This window comes from Cucurbita pepo, chromosome LG11 (assembly GCF_002806865.2).
Source record: "Cucurbita pepo subsp. pepo cultivar mu-cu-16 chromosome LG11, ASM280686v2, whole genome shotgun sequence".
In the NCBI taxonomy this organism is placed as follows: domain Eukaryota; kingdom Viridiplantae; phylum Streptophyta; class Magnoliopsida; order Cucurbitales; family Cucurbitaceae; genus Cucurbita; species Cucurbita pepo.
In genome coordinates this window covers 9424972-9448123 of record NC_036648.1, presented here as the reverse complement: position 1 = coordinate 9448123, position 23152 = coordinate 9424972, and the positions used below count along the sequence as shown (strand labels likewise).

At 35.1% G+C, this 23152-nt stretch overlaps 5 protein-coding genes across 10 annotated transcripts; 3 read left to right on the top strand and 2 right to left on the bottom strand.

Annotated features, from left to right (window-relative positions):
• Positions 1–661: 661 nt before the first annotated feature.
• On the bottom strand, positions 662–1684 carry LOC111806029 (mitochondrial import inner membrane translocase subunit TIM17-2-like). The gene has a single exon (XM_023691355.1). It carries the CDS (start codon positions 1601–1603, stop codon positions 893–895), a length of 711 nt encoding a protein of 236 aa, XP_023547123.1. The 5' UTR covers positions 1604–1684; the 3' UTR covers positions 662–892.
• A 3513-nt stretch (positions 1685–5197) lies between these two features.
• LOC111804807 (uncharacterized protein C3F10.06c) lies at positions 5198–10163 on the top strand. Of its 3 annotated transcripts, none has more exons than XM_023689601.1 (8): positions 5198–5528; positions 5738–5892; positions 6131–6830; positions 6920–7020; positions 7100–7208; positions 7327–7386; positions 8270–8476; positions 9866–10163. In XM_023689601.1, the coding sequence occupies exons 1-7, from the start codon at positions 5246–5248 to the stop codon at positions 8428–8430; spliced, it is 1569 nt and encodes a 522-aa protein (XP_023545369.1). In that variant the 5' UTR covers positions 5198–5245; the 3' UTR covers positions 8431–8476; positions 9866–10163. The 3 variants fall into 3 exon arrangements, with proteins under 3 accessions (XP_023545369.1, XP_023545368.1, XP_023545370.1); XM_023689600.1 differs by having other exon boundaries at positions 9856–10163; XM_023689602.1 differs by having other exon boundaries at positions 5441–5528; positions 5733–5892; positions 9856–10163.
• LOC111804808 (histidine-containing phosphotransfer protein 4-like) lies at positions 9913–11047 on the bottom strand. The gene is made up of 5 exons (XM_023689603.1): positions 10978–11047; positions 10611–10738; positions 10391–10459; positions 10222–10293; positions 9913–10060 (listed from the first exon to the last, which is right to left on the bottom strand). Exons 1-5 carry the CDS (start codon positions 11035–11037, stop codon positions 9934–9936), a joined length of 456 nt encoding a protein of 151 aa, XP_023545371.1. The 5' UTR covers positions 11038–11047; the 3' UTR covers positions 9913–9933.
• A 5657-nt stretch (positions 11048–16704) lies between these two features.
• Positions 16705–17061, top strand: LOC111804844 (E3 ubiquitin-protein ligase RING1-like). The gene has a single exon (XM_023689641.1). The coding sequence runs from the start codon at positions 16705–16707 to the stop codon at positions 17059–17061; it is 357 nt and encodes a 118-aa protein (XP_023545409.1).
• Positions 17062–19120: 2059 nt separating this feature from the next.
• LOC111805252 (2-oxoglutarate-dependent dioxygenase mpl2) lies at positions 19121–23072 on the top strand. 4 transcript variants are annotated; one of them, XM_023690230.1, is made up of 12 exons: positions 19145–19218; positions 19378–19520; positions 19636–19831; positions 19918–20025; positions 20093–20144; positions 20481–20602; positions 20694–20794; positions 21186–21244; positions 21439–21495; positions 21930–21975; positions 22144–22223; positions 22587–23072. In XM_023690230.1, exons 2-12 carry the CDS (start codon positions 19416–19418, stop codon positions 22708–22710), a joined length of 1050 nt encoding a protein of 349 aa, XP_023545998.1. In that variant the 5' UTR covers positions 19145–19218; positions 19378–19415; the 3' UTR covers positions 22711–23072. The 4 variants fall into 4 exon arrangements, with proteins under 4 accessions (XP_023546000.1, XP_023545998.1, XP_023545999.1 ...); XM_023690232.1 differs by lacking the exon at positions 19378–19520 and having other exon boundaries at positions 19121–19218; XM_023690231.1 differs by lacking the exon at positions 19145–19218 and having other exon boundaries at positions 19225–19520; positions 19921–20025.
• Positions 23073–23152: the final 80 nt, after the last annotated feature.

Genomic DNA, 23152 nt, shown 5'->3' with positions numbered 1-23152 from the left:
CAAGAATGAAATTTGAACAAAATTTAAGCACTAACAGAACAGAATATGAACATGAAAACTGTAAAACCAGAGATCCAACACCAACATATTGAAGCCATCTATGATGCCAGAACATGGAGCAGGAAATTCTAAGTATCTGGCACTTTAGTATAGCTCATTCATGTACATTGAACAGGTCCATAATTATCAAAATCAAACACAACTTGTGTTGTTCAAGGGAAGCACTTTACCAAATGAAACAGAAATGGTATGCTTAGAATCACTTTTTAAGTGCATATATATGTTCACTTGGAAAGTCAATGCCAGAATAGATCATATGATGAAAGACTCTACAGAACAAAGTCAAAGCAAGCAAGCCAAAAAAGATCCTGATGAAAGACTCCACAGAACAAAATCGATGGGTGAAGAAATGTAAGAAAACAAAACTCGAGTATAACTCAACTGATTTGGGCATGTACTATTGACTAAGATGTCTAGGTTGAGCTAAAAAGATCTCAGAGAACCGAAAAATTCAACTAAGCAACTTCTCCAACCAATTGTCACCTCAAACTTGGAAGCCAAGCACCTCCTCCAGCTAAAGAACAGAGAGGAATTGGAGTTGAACTAGAACTACAGGATCCTAACAACCAAAGCCTATTTATAATCATGACTAGAAAAGATGGATCAAATCCATAAAAAGGTAATTTATTTACAACAGAAAATAATGTCAATGATGTAGCCTAAACTTATTGTACAATTCAGCGTAACCTGAATGATAATTTGAAAACTTTGGAACTTCAGCCGACTGCACGATATTTCATTAATTAGAAGCAAACCTATAACACACGCCATACGTTCTACAATAGAATTCATGGTCTACTTATCTCAAACCTTAAAACCCAGATAACAAATTTTACTTGTACTCAAAATTTGGCACAGGCGGTGCATCAAAGCTCTCCAAAATTGTTGTTTCGCTTCCTCCACCCGACACTTCAGATTCCTTCTTCTTGCCTCCACCAAACCAACCTCCGAACCACGAGCCACTACCAGAATCTGAAGGAGACGACGACGGAGAAGAAGAAATACCTGCCAATTCCGCTTGTGGTAGAGACATGGAAGGAGCACGGCCAGGTAATTGGCCTGTAGGATACCCAGGTACACCACCCATACCAGCAGGCTCTTCAATCACAACAGGCATATTCTGTTGCTGGCTGAGGACTTTGTTTAGCATAATCCCAGCTCCTTCAATCAAAGCCAACAAAACGCCGCCGAAAACTGCCGAACGAGCTGCCGATGCAGGTCCCTGTCGCATCTGAAGAAAACCGCCGGTAGCGGCACCGGCGATGATCGAGTTCCATGGATCCTCCTTCTGGCGGACATAGACCATGGTGCAATCGAAAGCAGAGAATAAGCCACCCCAAACGGCGAAGCTCCCGCCGACACGCGGCGCATTCATCCGGACGGCCTGAGAGCCGCCGATAATCCTGGATCCTTTGGGAGAATTGTAGAGACCTTTGATGAAGTGAAAGGCTGAGCCACCTACGGCTCCCATACCGAAAGCGCCGCCGATATCGTCGAGGATGCGATCGGGGCAAGGTTCCCTTGAGGTTTCTGGCGTTCCCATGGTGTCGATCTGATCAGTCTAGGGTTTTTCTCTGGCTTCTGCGTTCAGCTGCCACCGCCAAAACTCTAGCGTAGGTTTTGAAAGGAGTTTTAAAGCAAGTGTTTTAACGATATATATAAGTTTTTATTTAAGAAAATAAAATAATAAATAATAATTGTTTTTAATACAAATATTAATTAGTTAATATAAAAATAAAATATAGTTTCGGCTCGGGCCTACGTTTCTTCACCGACATGGACCAATTTAGGCTCAAGCCTGAACTTTTGATCGGGCCTGAGATTCTTCATGGGCTAGGGAATGCCTCGGCCTGGGCCTGAGATTCCTCACTGACTTGGGCCCATTTTGGCTTGGGCCTCAGTTTCTACATCGGCATAGACCTGATTCGGCTCGGACCTCAGATTCTTCATTGATTTAAGCCTGATTCCGCTCCGGCCTCGGGTTCTTCATGATTTGGGCCAATTTAGCCCGGGCTTGATATTCTATATGGACATGGGCCTCAGTTTCTTGATAAACTTGGGCCTGCTTTCATTCCGAACTCAATTTCCTCATCGATTCGGACCTGAGATTCCTCATCTGCTTGGGCGTTTCGGCTCCGGCCTGAACTTTGGCACGGGCCTCAGTTTCTTCATCAGCATGGGCCTGATTTGGTATGGCCATTCATCGACATGGGCCTGTTTTGGCTCGGGCCTGAACTTCTTCATCGGTTTGGGCCCTAGAACGGGCCTGGGATTCTTCATCGACATAAGCTTGCTTTGGATTGGGCCTATTTTGCCAGGCCCTGGGCTTTTTCATCGGCATGAGCCCTAACTCGGGCCTGAGTATCCTCATCGACATTGGGCCAGTTTTCAATTGGGCCTATTTTTATTAGAGCCTGAGCTTCTTCATCGGCATGGGCCCAGAATCGGGCCTGAGTTTCTTCATCAACTTGGGCCTGCATTCGATTGGGCCTGTTTTAGATTGGGCCTATTTTTCTAGGCCATGGCTTCTTCGACGGCATGGGCTGTGACTCGGACCTGGGTTTCTTCATCGACATGGGCCTGTTTTCGATTGGGCCTACTTTTTCAAGGCACTGGGCGTCTCTTCATCGACTTGGGCCTGCTTTCGATTGGGCCTAGGGCCTGAGCATCATCATCGGCATGGCCTCACTCGGGCCTGAGTTTCTTCTTCGACATGGGCCTGTTTTAGATTGGGCCTAATTTTCTAGGCACTAGGCTTTTACATCGGCATGGGCCCGCTCGGGCCTGAGTTTCTATTGGGCCTATTTTGCTAGGGCCTGAGCTTCTTCATCGGCATGGGCCGTGACTCGGGCCTTGGTTTCTTCATCGACTTTTGCCTGTTCTGGATTGGGCCTATTTTTCTAGAGACTGGGCTTATCAGCATGGGCCGCGACTCGGGCCTGAGTTCCTTCATCGACTTAAGCTTGTTTTCGATTGGGCCTAGGGCCTGAGCATCAATATCGGCATGGGCCTGCCTCGGGCCTAAGTTTCTTCATCGACTTGGGCCCTTCTTATATTGGGCCTATTTCACGGGCCTGGGCTTCTTCATCGGCATGGGCCCTAACTCGGGCCTGCGTTTCTCCATCGCTTGGGCCTTTTTTCGATTGGGCCTAGTTTTTCTAGGGCCTGCGTTTCTTCGTCGGTATGGGCCGTGACTCCGGCCTGAGTTTCTTCATCGACTTGGGCCTATTTTTTCTAGGGACTGGGCTACCTCAACGGCATGGGCCTTGACTCGGGCCTGAGATTCTTTATCGAGTTGGGCCTGTTTTTCTTTTCCCTGGGCTTCTCCATCGGCATGGGCCCTGACTCGGGCTTAAGTTTCTTCACCGACTTGAGCCTGTTTTCGATTGGGCCTATATTTCTAGGCCTTGAGCCGTATCAACGGCACGGGCCGTCACTCGGGCCTGAGTTTCTTCATCGAGTTGGGCCTGTTTTCCATTGGGCTTATTTTTTCTAGGGACTGGGCTTCTTCAACGACATGGCCCGTCACTCGGGCCTGAGTTTCTTCATTTAGTTGGGCCTTTTATAGATTGGGCCTATTTTTCAAGGCCCTGGGGCTTCTTCATCGTCATGGGCCCTAACTCGGGCCTTTGGGCCTTTCTTCGTTTGGGCCTATTTTTTGCTGGGGCCTGCGCTTCTTCATTGACATGGGCCTCGACTCGGGCCTAAGTTTCTTCATCGACTTGGGCCTTTTTACGATTGGGCCTATTTTTGCTGCGTCTGAGCCTTATTATCGGCATGGGCCGTAACTCGGGCCTGGGTTTCTTCATCGACTTGGGCCTGCTTTCGGTTGGGCTTATTTTTCTAGGCCCTGGGCTTCATCAACGTGCACGGGCCGTGACTCGGGCCTGAGTTTCTTCATCGACTTGGTCCTGTTTTAGATTGGCCCTTTTCTTAGGCCCTGGGCTTCTTCTCGGTATGGGCCTTGACTCGGGCCTTTGGGCTTATTTTCGATTGGGCCTGTTTTTGCTAGGGCCTGACTTCTTCAGCGGCATGGGCCCTGACTCGGGCCTATGTTTCTTCATCGGCTTGGGCCTTTTTACGATTGGACCTATTTTTGCTTCTCCTGCGCTTCATTATCAGCATGGGCCGTGACTCGGGCATGGGTTTCTTCATCGACTTGGGCGTGTTTTCGATTGGGCCTATTTTCCAAGGTCCTGGGCTTCTTCATCGGCATGGGCCCTGTCTCGGGCCTGAGTTACTCCGATGACTTGGGCCTTTTCGAGTGGGCCTATTTTTCTAGGGCCTGGGCTTCTTGATCAGCATGGTCCTGACTCGGGCCTGAGTTTCTTCACCGTCTTGGGTCTGTTTTCCATTGGGCCTATTTTTCTAGGTCTCGTGCTTCTTCATCGGCATGGGCCCTTATCGGGCCTGAGTTTCTTGTTCGACTTGGGCCTCTTTTCGATTGGGCCAATTTTTGCTAGGGCCTGAGCTTATTCATCGGCATGGGCCCTATCATCATCGGCATGAGCTCTGACTCGGGCCTGAGTTTCTTGTTCGACTTGGGCCTGTTTTCGATTGGGCCTATTTTTTCTACGGCCTGAGCATCAACATTGGCATGGGCCCTGACTCGGGCTTGAGCCGGTTTCGGCTGGGTACTGAGTTTCTTCATCGACATGGATCTGTATTGTCTCGGACCTGATATTCTTCATCGGCTTGGGCTTGTTTTGGCTCGGGCCTCTGTTTCTTCATCGAATTAGGCATGAGATCAGGCTTGGGCCTGTTTTGGCTCGTTCCTCATTTTGGGCCTGTTTTGGATCGGGCCTGAAATTCTTTATGGGCTTGGGCATGTTTTTACTCGGACCTGAGCTTCTTCATTCATCGGATTTTGGCAGTTTTGGCTTGGGCCCGTGTTTCTTTATCGGCTTGGGTATGTTTTCTTCGGCTTGGTCTTGTTTTTACTTGGGCCTGAGTTTTTCCATCGGCTTGGACATGTTTGGTTGGGGGCTTAAGTACTCCCGGCTTGGGCTTAAGTTACGGCTCAGGCCTAACTTCTCCTGTGGCTTTGACCTGAGTTTCCACATCGACTTGAGCTTTGCTTTCGGCTTGCTCCTAAATAAGTTTTGGCGCCAGTAGTACAACGTTGAGCTGCAAAACTCTCATCTTCCGACGACGACGCTCTTCACTGCCATTGCTTGATTCGTCCATGGAGGACGGCGCGAATCTGAGCATATACAAGGCCGTCAGAAGCATAAAACGCAGGGATAATACTCTCTACAACGCTCTCAGGTCAATCTACGAGGACTCTATCTTTGTCGGCGAGATCGCCCAGCTATGGCCGGAGCTTCCTCTTTTAGCAAATCTCCGTTGCGGCCTTTGGTACTCGCCGAAGTTTCACTCCAATTGTTACTTCAAGTCCACCGACGGCCACAACAACAACTGGTCTTTCAATACTTCCCGCCTTAATCTTCACGTCGCGCAATTGGCTGGTACATCCTCTCTTTTCCCCTTTCTGTTTTTCCTTTATTTTCCTAGCCATTAAGGTACAAAATTGACAGAGGGCGGAATTTCGGCATCGGCTTCTTAATTTTGTCCACTTTGAATGTTTGTAATGAAGACTCGATGTATGCGTTTGGCGACATGTTTACATTTCAGAAGTGTTTATGTGATTCGCTTCTTTGTTTGATGGGTAGGACAGGACAGAAGGGAGGGTGTATTATAGTTGATTCCACTCGAAGAGGGAAGCGCTTTCCTGATAGTATGTCCAAAACAATACCCATTTGGACTTGTGTTTTGAATCGGTCTATAAGCAAACATTTAAACAAAATCCATGGCAGTTCGTTGGAACAAGGGGTGAGTGTTTTCTGTTCTTTTTTCTGCTTGTTATCGTTTGGCAGCCTATGATTCTGTGCAAGTCTAGATCAAGTCCCTCTCTGTCGGGTATAAGTCTAAAAGTAAAAACCGATGAAATTGATTGAAACAAGTCTGTTTGATAGTTTGGACTTCAAAAAATTGGTTCGTATATCAGTTTTTTTCTTCTCTTTTGTGTGTTCATCTTAAACTGGCTCGCTTATCACGTCTCTTGGAACAGGAGCCTTCCACTTCTGACGTGCTCACTGAAAATGGAAGGGAAGCTGCTGTTAACTGGGACTGTTCCTTGCATCTTCCCCTATGGGTTTCTCAAACCGAGAAAGCTGCTATTGAGGAACGCCTTGAAGAATGGACAAAGCAGTTAGATGACTGTGGAGCTGATATTGCCACACTAGCATCAATCTTGAGAAAGCCATTGCGCCCCTTGTGGATTTCACAGAGATCAGTTATTTGGTTAAATGAAGTACCAGATCACGATTCCTGGGATTTCACCCCCATTATACTTGTTTCGGCTTCGTTATCTACTGGTGTGGTTCAACAAAGGACCACCACAGAGTTTAGCTGGAACTACATTTCGGGAGCGGGAGACGATGAAGAAAGTTGGGCAAGAGGCCTATCTCCTAATCTATTTTGGAATCACGCACATGATCTTATGAGCTCTGGACCTGATGTCTGTAATCAGAAGGTAGCTGAAATCGTTGAAAAGGACAGAGTTTATCGAGCTCTAAGGGGGAACGATGCGCCTCAGATCAGTGTTAAATCTCAGAAGGTGGGCGGATCGTCAACTCAAGTCCCATCTATCGAGCAAATGTTATCTTTAGATTTATCTGATACTGAGCTAGATGCAAAATCTTCTGATGGAAATTGTGCATTATCGTGGCTTGGTTCAACTAGCCTTGCAGTAGGCTCATCTCAACATGGTATTTCCTGTGGTTCAGCTTTCAAGAATTGCATTATTGTCTCTTGACTTTGCTCATCTTTTGATTACTTTTGTTTTTCGTGCGTGCAGCTGTGACTGCGTGCGATGTTGATTGCATCTTAAATTGTGATAAAGAATCGCTATCTGTTTGCCTTCCGATTGCTGATGCATATCTTCATCTACCTATGGCTGTGAGTATGAGAAAATAATAGTGTAAACCTTCTTGGTATGCACACCAATTCAACTTGTTTAACAGCTTCTGCTTTTCAGATGTCAAAACTGGATCGCTTTTCCCTGTCAAGAAGCCTTCCTGCTGCAGTAGATTTTGCGAAGTCGAATCTTAGTGAAGGGAAAAGACTTCTAGTTTGCTGTAGCAATGGTGAGAACTCCCTTTATTTTCCTACAAATATGATAAATTCACCTATTTGAGATGAAAATGTTAGTTCAACATTTCTGATACTTCTGCTAAGCAATCTCTTTCGTTCGTTTACGTGCAGGAGAAGATATTAGCGTATGTGTTTGCTTGGCAATACTGACTTCTTTATTCGACGACAAAGGTACTTCGACCGAATGTGTTTCTTCTGAACTTTCTTAAAGTACACCAATATATTCATTGTGTGAGCATAAGTTTTCATGTATTTGCTTTTGGTTTTTCCGAAAGGCCTCATACGAATGGAGATAGTATTCCTTATAAACCCATGATCATTCCCTTAATTAGCTGATGTGGGACTCCCCACCAACAATCCTTCCCTCGAACAAAATATACCATAGAGCCTCCCCTAAGGCCTACGAAGCCCTCGAATAGCCTTCCCTTAATTGAGGCTGGACTCCTTTCTCTAGAGCCCTCGAACAAAGTACACCCTTTGAGTCACTTTTTTACTACACCTTCGAGACTTACAACTTCTTTGTTCGACATTTGATGATTTTATTGACATAGCTAAGTTAATGGCATGGCTTTGATACCATGTTAGGAATCACGAATCTCCACAATAGTATGATATTGTCCACTTTGAGCGTAAGCTCTCATGGCTTTGTTTTTTGTTTCCCCAAAAGGCCTCATACCAATGGAGATAGTATTCCTTATAAACATATGATCATTCCTTTAATTAGCCAATGTGGGACTCCCCACCAACAATCCTCAACAATTTGGATACTTTGCGATAGATGGGTATTTTCCTTCGGCAAATGAGTTTCTTTAGTAAAATTTTAATCGAAAAGTGAACGAAGTGAAGTCAAAGAGGGTGTAAGGATTGTATCAAAGTCGAATTTCCTTAAGCTACCAAGTAGAATGTGTTGAATTAATGTGTGAAATGTTTTTCGCACTTGAGAAGAGCAACTATCTCCCTACTTGTATGCACAAAGGGTAGAATCTTATTCCCAATAGAAGAATATGTTGCTTTCATGTATTTGATCATTAGTAACTGTGTTGAATCACATCAGGAACTTTTGATGGCGGGAAATCTTTCAACAAGACGCGCATAACGAAATCGGATATGAGAAGACGACTCGTATACATCTGTAAATTTGCAACAAATGCAAGGCCTTCCAGAGGAAATTTGAGGCAGGTTTTCAATTTTCTAAGTGGGGGAAGAACTGATTAACCATCCCTTTGTTGCTGTTAACAGAGAAGCTGCTTCAACATCACAGGTTTTTCTTCTTACTTATTATTATTGCTTTTCTTTTACTATCTTCTGCCTCTTGGACTGTCAATGAGGCCAAGATCCCCGATGTTGCGAAGATATTGCTTTGCCTTTGCCTTCTTTTTTAACGAATGATTTTAGAGATTCTTATTTATTTTTTAAAAAAATTAAGCCAACCCCTTGTGTAGAATTTCGTTTATTATGCATCCCATTTTAGAGAATGTTAAAGAGTACGAAAATGTAACTCAAGCCCACCGCTAACTAATATTGTCCGCTTTGATCTGTTGCGTAGTTGTCATCATATCCCCCTACCCAAGGTTATATATGCTAAGTCGTTGTTATCTCTCTCTTGCTTGCTTATATAACGTCTCTTTCAAAAATCTCTCTCTACCCTCGTTTTCTAAAACTTCTTTTAAAACCAAGGCTCGATCATACGTCGCCTGGTCGTAGGCGACGCAAGAACAAATTGGCTTAGCTCACTTGTCATTGGAAAGTCTTGACACAATCGCACTTTTGAAGGCAGCGGACTAGCGATTGTGCGGCACTCACTTTCCAACGACAAGTGAGCTAAGCCAATTTGTTCTTGCGTCGCCTACGGCCAGGCGACGTATGATCGAGCCTCGGTTTTAAAAGAAGGTTTTAGAAAACGAGGGTAGAGAAAGATTTTTGAAAGAGACGTTATATAAGCAAGCAAGAGAGAGATAACAACGGCTTAGCATATATAACCTTGCGTAGGGAGAAATTGACTAGCCTCATAATTTTAAAACGCATATATTAGGAAGAGGTTTCCACACCCTTATAAAGAATGTTTCGTTTCCTTCTCCAACCGACGTGGGATCTCACAATCCACCCCCCTTAGAGGCCAACGTCCTCGTTGGCACACCGCCCAGCATCTGGCTCTAACACCATTTGTAACAGCCTAAACCCACCAGTAGATATTGTCCTCTTTGGGCTTTCCCTTTTAGGCTTCCCTTCAAGATTTTAAAAGACATCGGCTAGTGAGAGGTTTCTACACCCTTATAAGGGATGCGTTGTTCCCCTCTTCAACCGAGGTTAAAAGTCTATGAAAATCGTGGTTAAAAGTGCAAATTAGACATTGAGTTGGTTTTAAATGATTAAAAATATGTTTCGAATGATCTTTGAACTTGCCAAAAAGTGATTTTCTCCCGACATTTCTTTAGTTAAATGACTGTTGACCTGATAAACTGTCAGTGTTTAAATAAACTGCTGTCTTTTTCTGTTACCCAATTTTTGGTTATCATTCTTAATAAAAGTTGGGGGGAAATAAAGTACATAGGAAAACAAGATGTTTTTACTTGATATAATATAAAGTATTTATTTTTTCCTTAATGTGTATAGCTAAACTTATTGAATCTATCTCACTAGGGACGAACAGCACGCTCAGAGGGCCCAGCTTGTCGCATCATCTGATTAATAATAAGAGCATAAGGATAATATTAGCTGCTATATGTATATATATAGAAATAGATGTATGTTTAGATAGATAGATAGAGAGACCTGGAAGTACTGCTCGAATTTACGACGTAAGATAGTGTATTCATTATGTATCCGTCTTACAGCAGCCTTAACCCTATCATCAAATAAGAACATGTTAGGGCGTGCTCGAGGTTCCGGGAAGATTTGAACCTTGTACTTTGTGCATTTCAATTTTAGTCCATTTTGAGATTGATCTAGAAGGTAAAATCTAAGGTCCGAAACAAAGTAAAAATGAAAGGTAAAATGTACTATTACCTATCCACGTCTTCGTCTCTACAACCATGAATTGCATCATCTATTTGGTTGCTCACTTTAATGGCACCAATACTACATAGTTCATGAGAAAAAACAGGATTTTAGACTTTTAATTTTGTATCTAATATTTTTAGGGACGAAAATTGTAATTTCGAAAGATTTAAAGGACCTGGCGCTCGCTCCCTTAAACTTATGAAGTGGCCTCTCGAGTGCACTCGGGTTGCACGAAGGTGACCTCCTGTTAAAAAGACAAAAAAGGGGCAATTTAGCTTATATTACTTTTTAGTCCCTAATATTTCAAAACTTTCAAATTTAGTTCTTTTTATGTATTAATTTTTTCAATTTAGTCCATTATTATTATTATTATTATTATTATTATTAGGCCTTACAATGCATTTTGTAGGGTAGCTATACTCTGGGTTGATTCCCTGAAATACGTAGTGAGAACCCTCTCTAGAAAGTGTGGATCATCGTCACCTAATCGCTCCACGTGGATAAATTGTTCACCTAATATTCCCTGCAACAAATTATTTAATGTTTATATTTTAAAAAGCTTCCCATTACAAATTTTATTTATTATAATTTAAAATTCTAGTCAACTTTTTTTATTCATCACAACATTAATTATATTTCATATATTTATAGAAAAATTTCACAAATAAAAACGAGAAATACAAATCTCAACAGTGAACAAAAATAAATAGTAATTTAAAAATCATAAAAAAAAATTAAATAAATAAAATAAAAAAGACGAACCTCATCGAAGAATGATTGCCTCATGGTGGAAATCCGTCGATTCAAAGCAGAATTCGCCATGGCTTACAATGAAGAAAAAAAAGGATGGCAATGCTTATTATATATAAATTAAAAAAAGGAGGGAAATCCCAAATTTAAAAAAAAAAAATTAAAAAAATTAAAAAAAACGGTTACAAAATTTAAAAAAAAAAATAAAAGCAGTAACTAATAAGTGTAGTAATTATGAGAGGAGTGACAAGTTGCAGGCATGCAATTCCATAAAATTAGAATTAAAAAGAATCTACAGGAGAAATTGTATAAAATCTCAGTGAAATTAAATTTTGAGAAGAAAAAGATCAGAGGTTCGCATACTCAGGGATCTGGTAATAAATGAACCCAGATTTCTGTGTCTTTCAGTTTCATTTGACAATTACAGGATCTACAAATTTATGGCAACTTATTAATAATAACTTAGATTTCTTTTTTAATGTATGAATGATTTATACGGCCTACTATTCGCGACTTTTTTCATTTCTTAAATGGTTACTGTATTAATTCGAGATTGTATTGAAATTAAAAGGACAAAACAAAAAAAAAATTGTAGGCGGATGACGTACGAGACCTTACAATCCAACCCAAATGCAAAAATTCTATTTGGGACATGAGTCACTGCCAATATTTTTAACATAGGTTCGATAGGAAAAAACACCTTGAGGTAGTTTCTCGATTAAATATATTTGTTGGAATATATTTGGAATCTTTAAAATATTTAAAGAGATCACAAACTGAACCAATGGGTTCAATCTAATAGCTTGTAGAAAGTTTCTCCAAACAGATAATTCTTAATTTTATTTTTATTTAAAAATTTAGAAATGAAAAATCTTTGTTATTATTTTTTTTTTTATAATCTAAATTTTTTTAATTTTATATAATTTGGATAAACTAGTTCAAATATTTTTAAACTTTGTATTATAATAAATATGATCCGGACTATATAATTTGTTATAATATAAATTTAGTTCATATAACTTATATTAGTATCTAAAAATTTAATAATTAAATCTATAAATANAAAAAAAAAAAAAAAAAAAAAAAAAACAAAAAAAAAAAAAAAAAAGAGAGAGAGAGATGAAAGTTGAGACATTTCAACTAAAAGAAAAATTAATATTAGTAGTGAACATATTACATTGTTTTGTTAAAAGTCAAATAAAATAAATAAATAAATAAAAATTTATAGCTAATATAAGAAAAATTAATATTTTTAAAGATTTATTAGATAAAAAAAAATTGATTATAAGACCAAAAAGATGGTGTTTGGACGATTTGTAGTTCAACCAACCACCTGCTATTTCAGGGTCCATTAAATTTTATGGCTATTNTATATTTTCATAGAATAAAAATATATATAAAACAATTAAATAATCTCATCGGACTAAATTAATTAGTTAGTTAATATTCACTTTTGTTTTTCTTTATTTTTGGAACCTTGGAATAATTAATTAATAATCCATTCGAATTATGGTCTAACGCCCATGCTGGAATTTGAATTAGGATTACAGTACCGGTATGTCCACATTTATCGATATGGTTCTTTGAAATTTTTATAATTGAGTCACCGAAAATAAATATGCATTTTGTTGGTATAAGTTCAATTCTTTAAATCTTTTATTAAAGGTTTTACTCTCGAGATTGGTTTGGTCTCGGTTTATTTATATACATTTCATTTTCTCGACTATCATAAATTAATTTTTTTTTATTCTATCATCTAATTTTCTTTTAGAAATTTAAAAATAAAGATTCTATTATTTCTTTTTAAATGAAAATGGATAAATTAATTTATAAAGCAGGAATATTTAATCAATCATTTTTGTAGACGTGAAGCGCTTGAATTCTCACGCATGTTTATAGTATTTAATTTTTTAAAAATATTAAAAAATAATAATAAATAAGACCCTGCAGTCCGCTTGCCTCCAAAATTGGTATAATAATAAACTCCTCTCTTCTCACTCCACCATTTTCTTTTGGAGAAATTCTGGAAATAAAATTAAATAAGACAAAGTAAAATAGGACGAATTTTATTAANTTTATTTATTTATTTATTTATTATTATTATTTTCTCTGTTTGGAAGATAAAATGGATGACTAATTTTTTTGAAACGTTTTCTCAAAAAAGAAAAATATTTACTAATAAAGGGATGAACATGACACGCTTTGAATTAGCCCCACGCGTCAGAGAAAAATTGAATGGTTGAGAAAATGTAAATGAGCTAAACTTTTATTCTTTTTTTCAAATAAAATAATTTTACTTTTAATTTTTTATTTTTAAAAATTATGTTAGATTTCTCGTTATCTTTTTTTTTTTATTTTTTTTTTTACTGCTCTTGAAGAAATATTTAGATTCTTTCCAATATTTTTAATTTTTTAATTTTTTAAATTTTTTTAATTTGACTTAAATTTTAAAGACGCTTGTAAAATGCTAGAAATAAAATTGCAAAAGTTATAAGTGAATATTATTTATAAATTTAATTTTTTAAAAAATTTAAATTATTGAAATGACTTGAAACAATGACAAAATTATAAAGTAGGATTGAAAGGCATTCTCTACTTCACCACCACAATAATTCATTGTCTCATTTTCTACTCTGAAAATTCGGAATTGAGGAAAGGAATCTCCGAAAGTTGTGATATTTCATATTGGTTGAGGAGGAGAACGAAACACCCTTTATAAAGGTGTGGAAACCTTTCCGTAGTAGACGTGTTTTAAAGCAAGAAGCTCGATAGGGAAAGCCCAAAATGAACCATATTTACTAGCGATGGGCTTGGACCGTCACAGAAGCTCACCGAGTGGCCGAAAAAAAACTACTTATCACTTTGATTATTCACTACTCTAAGTTGTCCTCTTTCCTAAATTATTATTATTATTATGAATAAATTTAAATTTTTAAAAATTAAATATATAATAAACCTTAAATTTTGAGGGCATACGTACATTTATTCATAACATATTACTATTAAATCAATTTTATATATGCATATCAATGCTTAGAATAAAATAAACCCTTCTCGATAATATCGAATTTATCTCAATTAATTAAAAAAAAAAAACTCATGAATCGTGGAGAAAACCATGTGAGTAGATGTAACCACACATTAAACTATATTTTCATAGAATAAAAATATATATAAAACAATTAAATAATCTCATCGGACTAAATTAATTAGTTAGTTAATATTCACTTTTGTTTTTCTTTATTTTTGGAACCTTGGAATAATTAATTAATAATCCATTCGAATTATGGTCTAACGCCCATGCTGGAATTTGAATTAGGATTACAGTACCGGTATGTCCACATTTATCGATATGGTTCTTTGAAATTTTTATAATTGAGTCACCGAAAATAAATATGCATTTTGTTGGTATAAGTTCAATTCTTTAAATCTTTTATTAAAGGTTTTACTCTCGAGATTGGTTTGGTCTCGGTTTATTTATATACATTTCATTTTCTCGACTATCATAAATTAATTTTTTTTTATTCTATCATCTAATTTTCTTTTAGAAATTTAAAAATAAAGATTCTATTATTTCTTTTTAAATGAAAATGGATAAATTAATTTATAAAGCAGGAATATTTAATCAATCATTTTTGTAGACGTGAAGCGCTTGAATTCTCACGCATGTTTATAGTATTTAATTTTTTAAAAATATTAAAAAATAATAATAAATAAGACCCTGCAGTCCGCTTGCCTCCAAAATTGGTATAATAATAAACTCCTCTCTTCTCACTCCACCATTTTCTTTTGGAGAAATTCTGGAAATAAAATTAAATAAGACAAAGTAAAATAGGACGAATTTTATTAAAATATCTGACAGCTACTTTTCGTTGAATTAAAAAAAAAAAAGTGCTTGATAAAATTTTTAAATAATTATTAAAAATGTTGAATTTGAATATAATAGTTATTTATTAAACAGTTAATTTGTCAAAATATTAGGTTTATTTTAAATTGATTGTTATATAATTTTAATTTATAAATAGTAATTATCACTATAGTTTCTTTTGTATATATAAAAAAAGTAAAGTGCAAAATTAGATATTATCTTTAAAAATATAGCTTTTTTACCTTCGTATTTCACTCAAGAGATTAATTTTAATCTTGAACTTTTCATGTAAATTAAAAGTTTACTAATTGAAATTTTAAATAATATCTACACATTTTTTAATTTTTAATTTTGAGTTTTTGACAAATATAAAATTTTTTAAAATTAATAATTTTATAAGATATACATTTAAATTTTATGTTTAATAAAATTGTAAATTATTAATGATTAAATTTATAAATTTTAAAATTTTTAAAAGTTTAATTACTCTATTTATAAATTTAAAAGTTATAAAAAGAAAATAAATTTTAATAATTAATTTTGTAATTTAATTACTTTGGAGTGGCGGTGGATGCAGTGGTAGGTTCAACCAAATAAGAAGCATGGGAAAGGAAGAGAGAGAAATTATATAATAAGGAAAAACATAGCACACGAAGTAAAAAAATATAAATTAATAAAGTTTGTCATATGATTTTAAAAATGACACCTCACAAATGTCTAATCATTTTCGTTAGCTAACATTACACCCAGCTCCATTTTAAAAATATTCATAAAATTTTAAAAATAATATTAAAAATTAGAAATAATCTATAAAATATATTTTCATCACGGTAATTTTCTTTTTTAATTTTTTTTATAAATGCAAAGGATATTAATCTTGTTTTAAAAATTTTATGAGTATTTTGTAGNAATTGAGTCACCGAAAATAAATATGCATTTTGTTGGTATAAGTAACAACGNATTTTTTTTAATGAAGAGTAGTAGTGAACTTTTTAAAGTTTAAGAATATTATCGAACAATTTTTTAGAAAGGTAAAGGGCGATTAACTACTTTTAAAATTTTAAAATACTTAGTACTAACAATAATGATATTTTTTTTAATTAAAAAAATAAAGATATTATTAAATTTTTTATAAATTTTATTTTGAAACAAAATATTAATAATTTACCTTATAAACTACTTATAAATATTATTAAATTTTTTAAAAATTTAGTAATATTTTTTTTATAATTGTTTTCAGATTTTAAAAATTATTTTAGATTTCAAAAAAGGAAAAACTCTAAGCAAATAACAAAGCAAATAAAGTAGAAAATAATGTTTAAAAAGCCTATAATGCCTTTAATTTTATTACTAAATCAAAATTTAAATTTAATGGGATAAAATAAAAATGTAAAAGAAAAAAAACGAGAGAAATGTGGTTAAGTTAAAAGAAAATTAAATGTATCTGTCCCTTGGTTCCGTCAATCAACTATCTATTAGGTTTTTTTTAGTTGTGGGTCTAAATTTGTGATTAAAATCTTAATTAATGATTTGGTACATTATCTTTTAATTTTGGGTCAAAAAAATTAGTAACAAAACCTCGTGAATTATCTGGATATTAAAAAATTCAAGAATATTATTATTATTATTATTATTATTATTTTCGAAGTTTAGGGATGTTTAAGAAGGAGAAAAAAAAAATTTAAATGTATTTTTATTCATTTAATAAAAATTAATTATTATATATAGGATAATATATTTGACAAAATAGTTTATAATAATTGCCTTTAATTGGCATCTCTTACGAATAGAACCTGCTATCTACTCCATTCCCTTAGTTTCTAAACCACTCTCTCCTTTTCTCTCTCTCTCAAATTCTCTCAATCGCTGCAATGGCTGCCGTTTCTGTGTCGGCTGAGACTACGCGAAACTTAGCAGTGGCCTATCCAATTGAATTTCTGTTTGACCTCGACATGGTTCTGTCCGGCGCCGACGACTTCGGTTGCTGTCAGATCAGCGCTTCGGATTCCCTTGTGGCGGATTTGCCGACGGTGGTGGCCGATGTTTGTGCCGTTTGTTTGGAGGATTTCCGGCCAGATGAGGACGGAAAACAAATCCCCTGCGGACACGTGTACCACGAATCTTGTATTTCCTCTTGGCTCGCCGTCGCCAACTGTTGCCCTCTCTGTCGGTGCCTCATCGCCGGTCAACCGCCGGAATCGCCTTCTTCAACTTTGATCCGACGGTAGAGCTTTTTTTCGTAGATCGCGAGGATCGTTCGATCAAGTAATGTCTGGTTCTTAATTATTGTGATTGCAGCTCTTCGCGAAATTAGCTGAAAATTGAACAGACATGTTCCTTTCTCTGTCTCTGTCGAAATTTCTTTTACAATGTTTCATACATTTCTCCTAACTTTCAATTTTTGGTATCAACATATGTTTTAAAAAGCCATAAAAAGATTTTAATTTTATCAATTCATGTGACTTAATTTAAATGACACATTTAATCTGTTAATTTTTTAATTTAAAAAAAATATCCGATAAAGTGAACCATCTACCATTTTTAATTTTATATCTATTATACAAAATTATAAATGTTATTGTTTTAATATAAAAATCCATCTTAAATTTAATTTTTAAATTAAAAAAATAACACCCCATATTATATATCTTTTGCATACGTGTCACAATCCTCTATCGATAGTTGAACTCAACTAAAATCGATCCGACAAAAATAAATTATTTTAAAATGTTACCAATGACGAAAATTAAAAGTTAGAAGACTAACGGTTCAATTAATTATTTAAAAAAATGATGAATATCGTTGACAAATTATTAGGATAGTTAATTATTATGATTTTATAAGTTTGGGAAAATATCTTAAATTATAAAATTCGAGTATATAATTTAGATAATTTCTATTTGGTATGTTTTGTTTTCGATTTATTTTCAGGATTTTAATTATTTTATATTTTATTTTATAATTTGTTTTGTAAAGCCAGTTGTTCGTCAGTTTGTGGAGCAACGTGTCACAATCAAGTGGCCAAGAAGGTCAATCATGACTTGTATAGTATTGAGTGTGGCGGCACCATTAAGTTAAGGAAAGGGTAAAGGAAATTCTTATTTATCCATTTTTTTCCCCAAATTATATTGTGAGTTTCTAGAAACCTAAATGATTATATATCATATTATAATGATTTTTTTTTAAAAAAAGTTAAATTTTTTTATGCAGGTTTGGTATTACCTATAAAATTTAATTTATAACAAATAAATATATAGATTTTAAAAATCTATTTTCTCTGATAAATTTTATTGTTATTTTGATTAAATATGGTATATAATAGTTATTAAAATTTATCAAATGTGTTTTAAAAAAATAATTAACTTAAAAGTATGATTTATAAAATAAATAAAGTTAAAAGTGCAATTGACAATTGGTCCTATAATAATAATGCAATTAGGTGGCGCATGATGCATAGGTTGTCATTAATAAAATTTAGACACGATTAAAACAATATAAATATAATTACCACTAATGATATTTTTCAAACCAAATTGATTTTTTTTTAATAAGAGAGAACAAATTATTTTATATAAAATATAATACAAATAGTATTTATGTTATAATTCATGCGAATAAGTTGGTTAATTCTTATTTAATTCTAAAAAATATGTATTGCCAGTATAATAATAACAATAATAAGCAAGGAACATTTTTTCCGATATATTTTTAAAGTTGTAGCTTTCGATGATGTAAACGATGTAAACGTAACTGGAAAAAAAAATTTATTCAATTTAATTCATAAAAGTCTCCTTCATTTTCAAAAAGAAGTTTCTATATTTGTAATAAATAGGGAAGAATTTTGTGAATTTTTATTGGATTAATATTTTGAAAGGTATATTTAAACTCATAAATAAATAAGATTTTCATAAATTATTTACCAGTTAATTTAATAATTAAATTAATCAGCTAGTCAGCTAGTCAGTCATTCAGCTAGTTTAGATAGTATAAGAGACTCCGTAAAATACTATTATGATTTACTCCAAAAAAAATATAATCATTTATTTTTAAAATATCGAGATATTTTATTTTTAAAATATATAGAAATTGGGTCATAAAATTATTCGTATGAACTCTATTGAACTAGTATCCAGTATCGAGCTATCTTTTATTTATTATTATTATTTACAACAAATCAAATTTATTGAAATTATGTCATAATTTCACGGCTGNTGTTTTTTTTTTTTTTTTTTTTTTTTTTTTTTTTTTTTTTTTTTTATAAAAGTAAATATTCTTGAAGTTAGTACAGTTGGTTACTCGAACATGAAATTTGGCACTGACTGTTCATCTTCACTGCCAAATGCTTCATGATGCACTGAAATTGCTTATAAGTGCCTAGAGATTCCGTATGTTTCATTCCAATTGTGTAATCATAAGCATGTCCCGCAATTACCGATTACAGTGATTGATTTGTTTATTCTTTTTTAACTTTTTGCTCTGTTTAATACGAATCGTTCTTTTAGCCGATTTTGATGGTGTTTTGTTCGATTTTGTTGTGCAATAAGAGCTATCTGTTTACTTGTTGTCAAATCTATCGGTGACCATGGAAAATCGGACCGTAAACGATCCGAATCCGATATTCTCAGCTCTCAATTGTATCGACCTTTCGAGTTCAGATATTCATCTTTCGGTTTCGTTACTTAAACAGGTTGTCTACAATTTGATGATAATATTAGTTGATTTTCGATTTTCGTTTTGTGTTTGTGTATAGAAATCGAATTGGAACTCTGGTTGGTGATTGAAGAAGTTTTTGATTCATGCAGGCCTGTTTGGATACCGGATTCTTTTACGCTGTGAATCATGGAATACCGGAGGAATTCATGGACGAGGTTTTTGCTCAGAGCAAAAGGCTTTTTAGTCTGCCACTGAGTGATAAAATGAAGCTTCTGAGAAACGAGAAGCATAGAGGCTACACACCTATTCTCGACGAACTGCTTGATCCTGATAATCAAATACGAGGTATACTTCGTGCAATTCCATGTATCTTCTTTGAATGACGGGAGTTCAATATTCTCCATTGTATATTGATACTGCTGTCGATTTAGTAGGAGATTACAAAGAGGGGTATTACATAGGAATTGAGGAAAAAATTCCTGGAGATGATTCAGGTGGAGAAATGCCATTTTATGGTCCAAATATTTGGCCTGCAGAAGGTAAATCATTAAATTACTTGTTGTTGCATTAGCAACCTAGCATGACATTTTGCGCAACATCTTTTAGATTTGTTACCTGGCTGGAGGAAGATCATGGAGAAGTTTCATAGAGAAGCACTGTATGTTCTGGTTCCAGTGATTCTACAAATTTGTTTTGATAGATCTTCATCTTACAAATCATTATTTAGTTTTTATGCCGGCCATACAAAGTTTGTTTGCTTGTTTGGGTGAACGGTGATAGGATTGTTTTTTCGACGAGTCTGCAAATTGTCTCGTCACTGGTGAAAAGAGTTCTGTCAATCCTTCTCCTATTTTTATATTCTAGTTCCATATCCTGTTTATCTAATTGGCTTCTTGTTATCAATTATTATGTAACTTGCATTTTAACAATCCAGTTCTTAGTTTGTTAATATTTGCCTTTATGTGTATATATGTTTTTTAAAATGTGAAATCAGAGAGGTTGCAAGAGCAATTGCAAGACTCATTGCTCTTGCACTTGGTCTTGAGAATGACTTTTTTGACAAGTCAGAAATGCTCGGCGAGCCGATTGCAGTGTTGCGTCTATTACACTATGAAGGTGGGATATAAACGCTTTTTGTTTCTTCATTTTTGGCCCTGTGGTGTCCGTTGGCTATAGAAATAATAGAATAGTCCTCTTTGTGCATCAGGCCAAATTTCTGAACCTGCGAAAGGAATATTTGGAGCTGGCGCTCATACAGACTATGGTTTAATCACACTCTTGGCGACAGACGAGAACTTTGGTCTCCAAGTAAGAATTCAGTTGTGCACACGATGCTTTTTTTAAAGTGTTCGGAATAAGGCACATGATGCTTTTTAACCATTATCAGCATATCATATTATTTAATTACGATTTGAAGTGTTCGGAATAAGGCACATGATGCTTTTTAACCATTATCAGCATATCATATTATTTTATTACATTAAAGTGTTCGGAACGAGTACAGATTTGCAAGGCACACGATGCTTTTTAACCATTATTNGCACATGATGCTTTTTAACCATTATCAGCATATCATATTATTTGATTACATTAAAGTGTTCGGAACGAGTACAGATTTGCAAGGCACACGATGCTTTTTAACCATTATCGGCATATCATATTATTTGATTACTATTTGAAGTGTTCAGAATGAGTACAGATTTGCAAGGATAAAGAGGCTAAACCTCAAATATGGGAATATGTAGCACCGCTCAAAGGGTGAGTTTTATGGAGGAATTAGGAACCAGTTTGCATTTAAAGTTTGAAAACACAGATTCCTTCAGTGCGCATTATGTTACTCATGATCTAAGACTTGAACAAATGATAATAATAGAGAAGGAAGCTATTTGAGAAAGAGTAAACAAAAGATTGTCTTCTGGCATCTTGATTTCAGTCTCTTTGGTTTTTAACAGAGCTTTTGTGGTGAATCTTGGAGACATGCTGGAGCGCTGGAGCAACTGCGTATTCAGGTGAGATATATTCCTATTGAGACCACGAGACATGGTGAATTGAGATTTCATCCTTACCCGTGCTGTTTTTAACCTTCTCCTCGTTTATCTATTTATGCAAAAACCGTCACCGACATTTTTAATGGATAGTGAAGGGACGATTCATGTTTAAATATGATATTTCTAGTCTTTTATGAACTTGTATGTTTCAAATTTTCTTCAATTTGCAATAATGAATTGTTTGCGTTCTCATCTGCCTTCAAGAATCTTGAATGACAATATCGTTTGTGGCATTCATAAGGAATTTATTTGCATCATATACTATAACATAAACAGCAAACAAGATCAATCAGTTAATTATACATACTTCACTAGTTCTTTGTTTTATTAATTTATTTTGGTTGTGACATAGGTTCTAAGTTCTTAACATTTTTTCTTTTTGTATTTGATCTCAGGTCCACATTACATAGAGTTCTGGGGAATGGTCAAGATAGATATTCTGTAAGCCTCGTAGCTTACTCTATCACTGTGTTATCCACGAACATTATGAACGTTATGAACATTATAAACATCGAGTCTCAATATTCTTCATTGATCTCTCTATTAACAAACATACAAAAAGAAAAAAAAATTTGTTGCATAGTAAATTTATTATTTTCATGTAAACAGATTGCATATTTTGTGGAACCTAGTCATGATTGTCTTGTCGAGTGTTTGCCAACCTGCAAGTCAGACGAAAACCCTCCCAAGTAAGTATATGTTGATTAAACTTTTATGTTGTTTACCAAAATATGTATATGACGCATGAGATTCATTATAGATATACAAACCTTGTTTGCTTTTCCTCTTGTTTTTTTTTTTACCTCATTTCCTTTCATTGTCTCTGTTACTTTCATAGTGTTGCTAATGAGTTAATGAGTTTGCTTTACTTTACATTGCCATTTCATGCCTTTCTTTTTTCCTTTCAAGGCTTTGACTTTACCAATTTACACTCATATGCTTCTTTGTCACTCACACTTGGAAGCAACTAAGACACTTGTTGGATGCACAAAAATAATATTCTATACTAACTTAAGTTTTTCTTTCCTATTATTATTTATTTTTATGGTCAGGTTTCCTCCAATTTTATGCAAGACATATTTGAGCCAGCGTTACAAAGAAACTCACGTTGATCTAGATACTTACAAAAGTAGTAATGATGAGAATTTGGGTACTCAACAGGCTCCAATGCTTTGAATATTGTAATGCTTGCAAGTAAACCCAATAAATAAACCCACTTCCGCCAAAGTCTACAGGGGACAGGCAGACGGTGGATGAGCAAGGACTGGGACACGTACCTAAATCTCAGGACTTTTTATATATAAATAAAAAAGCAAGTAATTTTAAAGACATGTTTAGTGCAATAGAGTTTGTTGATCTCTTTAGCGAGAAGCCAGTCTGTCACTACTAAATAAGGCTTCTCTTAGACTAAGACCATCAAACATAAAAATTGTCTTATTTTCGTTTGGTGTATTATGTAAACGTTGTTTTATTTACTAAACTATACTAAGGTTATTTATGTCAAATTAATGGATAGCTAGTCTTGTACGTTACATCAATTCGGATTCGGATGGTCAAAATACATTTGAAGTTAAATGCTTCTATAACTCTTATAAAAATAATTGAGTTTTTTCTAACC

Coding starts and splice junctions, on each gene's coding strand:
- LOC111804808 (XM_023689603.1), bottom strand. CDS start 11,037: ATGGCGAATTCTGCTTTGAATCGACGGATTTCCACCATGAGGCAATCA. Junction 10,739..10,977: donor GGCAATCATTCTTCGATGAG/GTTCGTCTTTTT, acceptor AATTTGTTGCAG/GGAATATTAGGTGAACAATT. Junction 10,460..10,610: donor GCTACCCTACAAAATGCATT/GTAAGGCCTAAT, acceptor TCTTTTTAACAG/GAGGTCACCTTCGTGCAACC.
- LOC111804844 (XM_023689641.1), top strand. CDS start 16,705: ATGGCTGCCGTTTCTGTGTCGGCTGAGACTACGCGAAACTTAGCAGTG.
- LOC111806029 (XM_023691355.1), bottom strand. CDS start 1,603: ATGGGAACGCCAGAAACCTCAAGGGAACCTTGCCCCGATCGCATCCTC.
- LOC111804807 (XM_023689601.1), top strand. CDS start 5,246: ATGGAGGACGGCGCGAATCTGAGCATATACAAGGCCGTCAGAAGCATA. Junction 7,021..7,099: donor ATCTTCATCTACCTATGGCT/GTGAGTATGAGA, acceptor TCTGCTTTTCAG/ATGTCAAAACTGGATCGCTT. Junction 7,209..7,326: donor TCTAGTTTGCTGTAGCAATG/GTGAGAACTCCC, acceptor GTTTACGTGCAG/GAGAAGATATTAGCGTATGT.
- LOC111805252 (XM_023690230.1), top strand. CDS start 19,416: ATGGAAAATCGGACCGTAAACGATCCGAATCCGATATTCTCAGCTCTC. Junction 21,245..21,438: donor TATGTAGCACCGCTCAAAGG/GTGAGTTTTATG, acceptor GGTTTTTAACAG/AGCTTTTGTGGTGAATCTTG. Junction 21,976..22,143: donor ATGGTCAAGATAGATATTCT/GTAAGCCTCGTA, acceptor TCATGTAAACAG/ATTGCATATTTTGTGGAACC.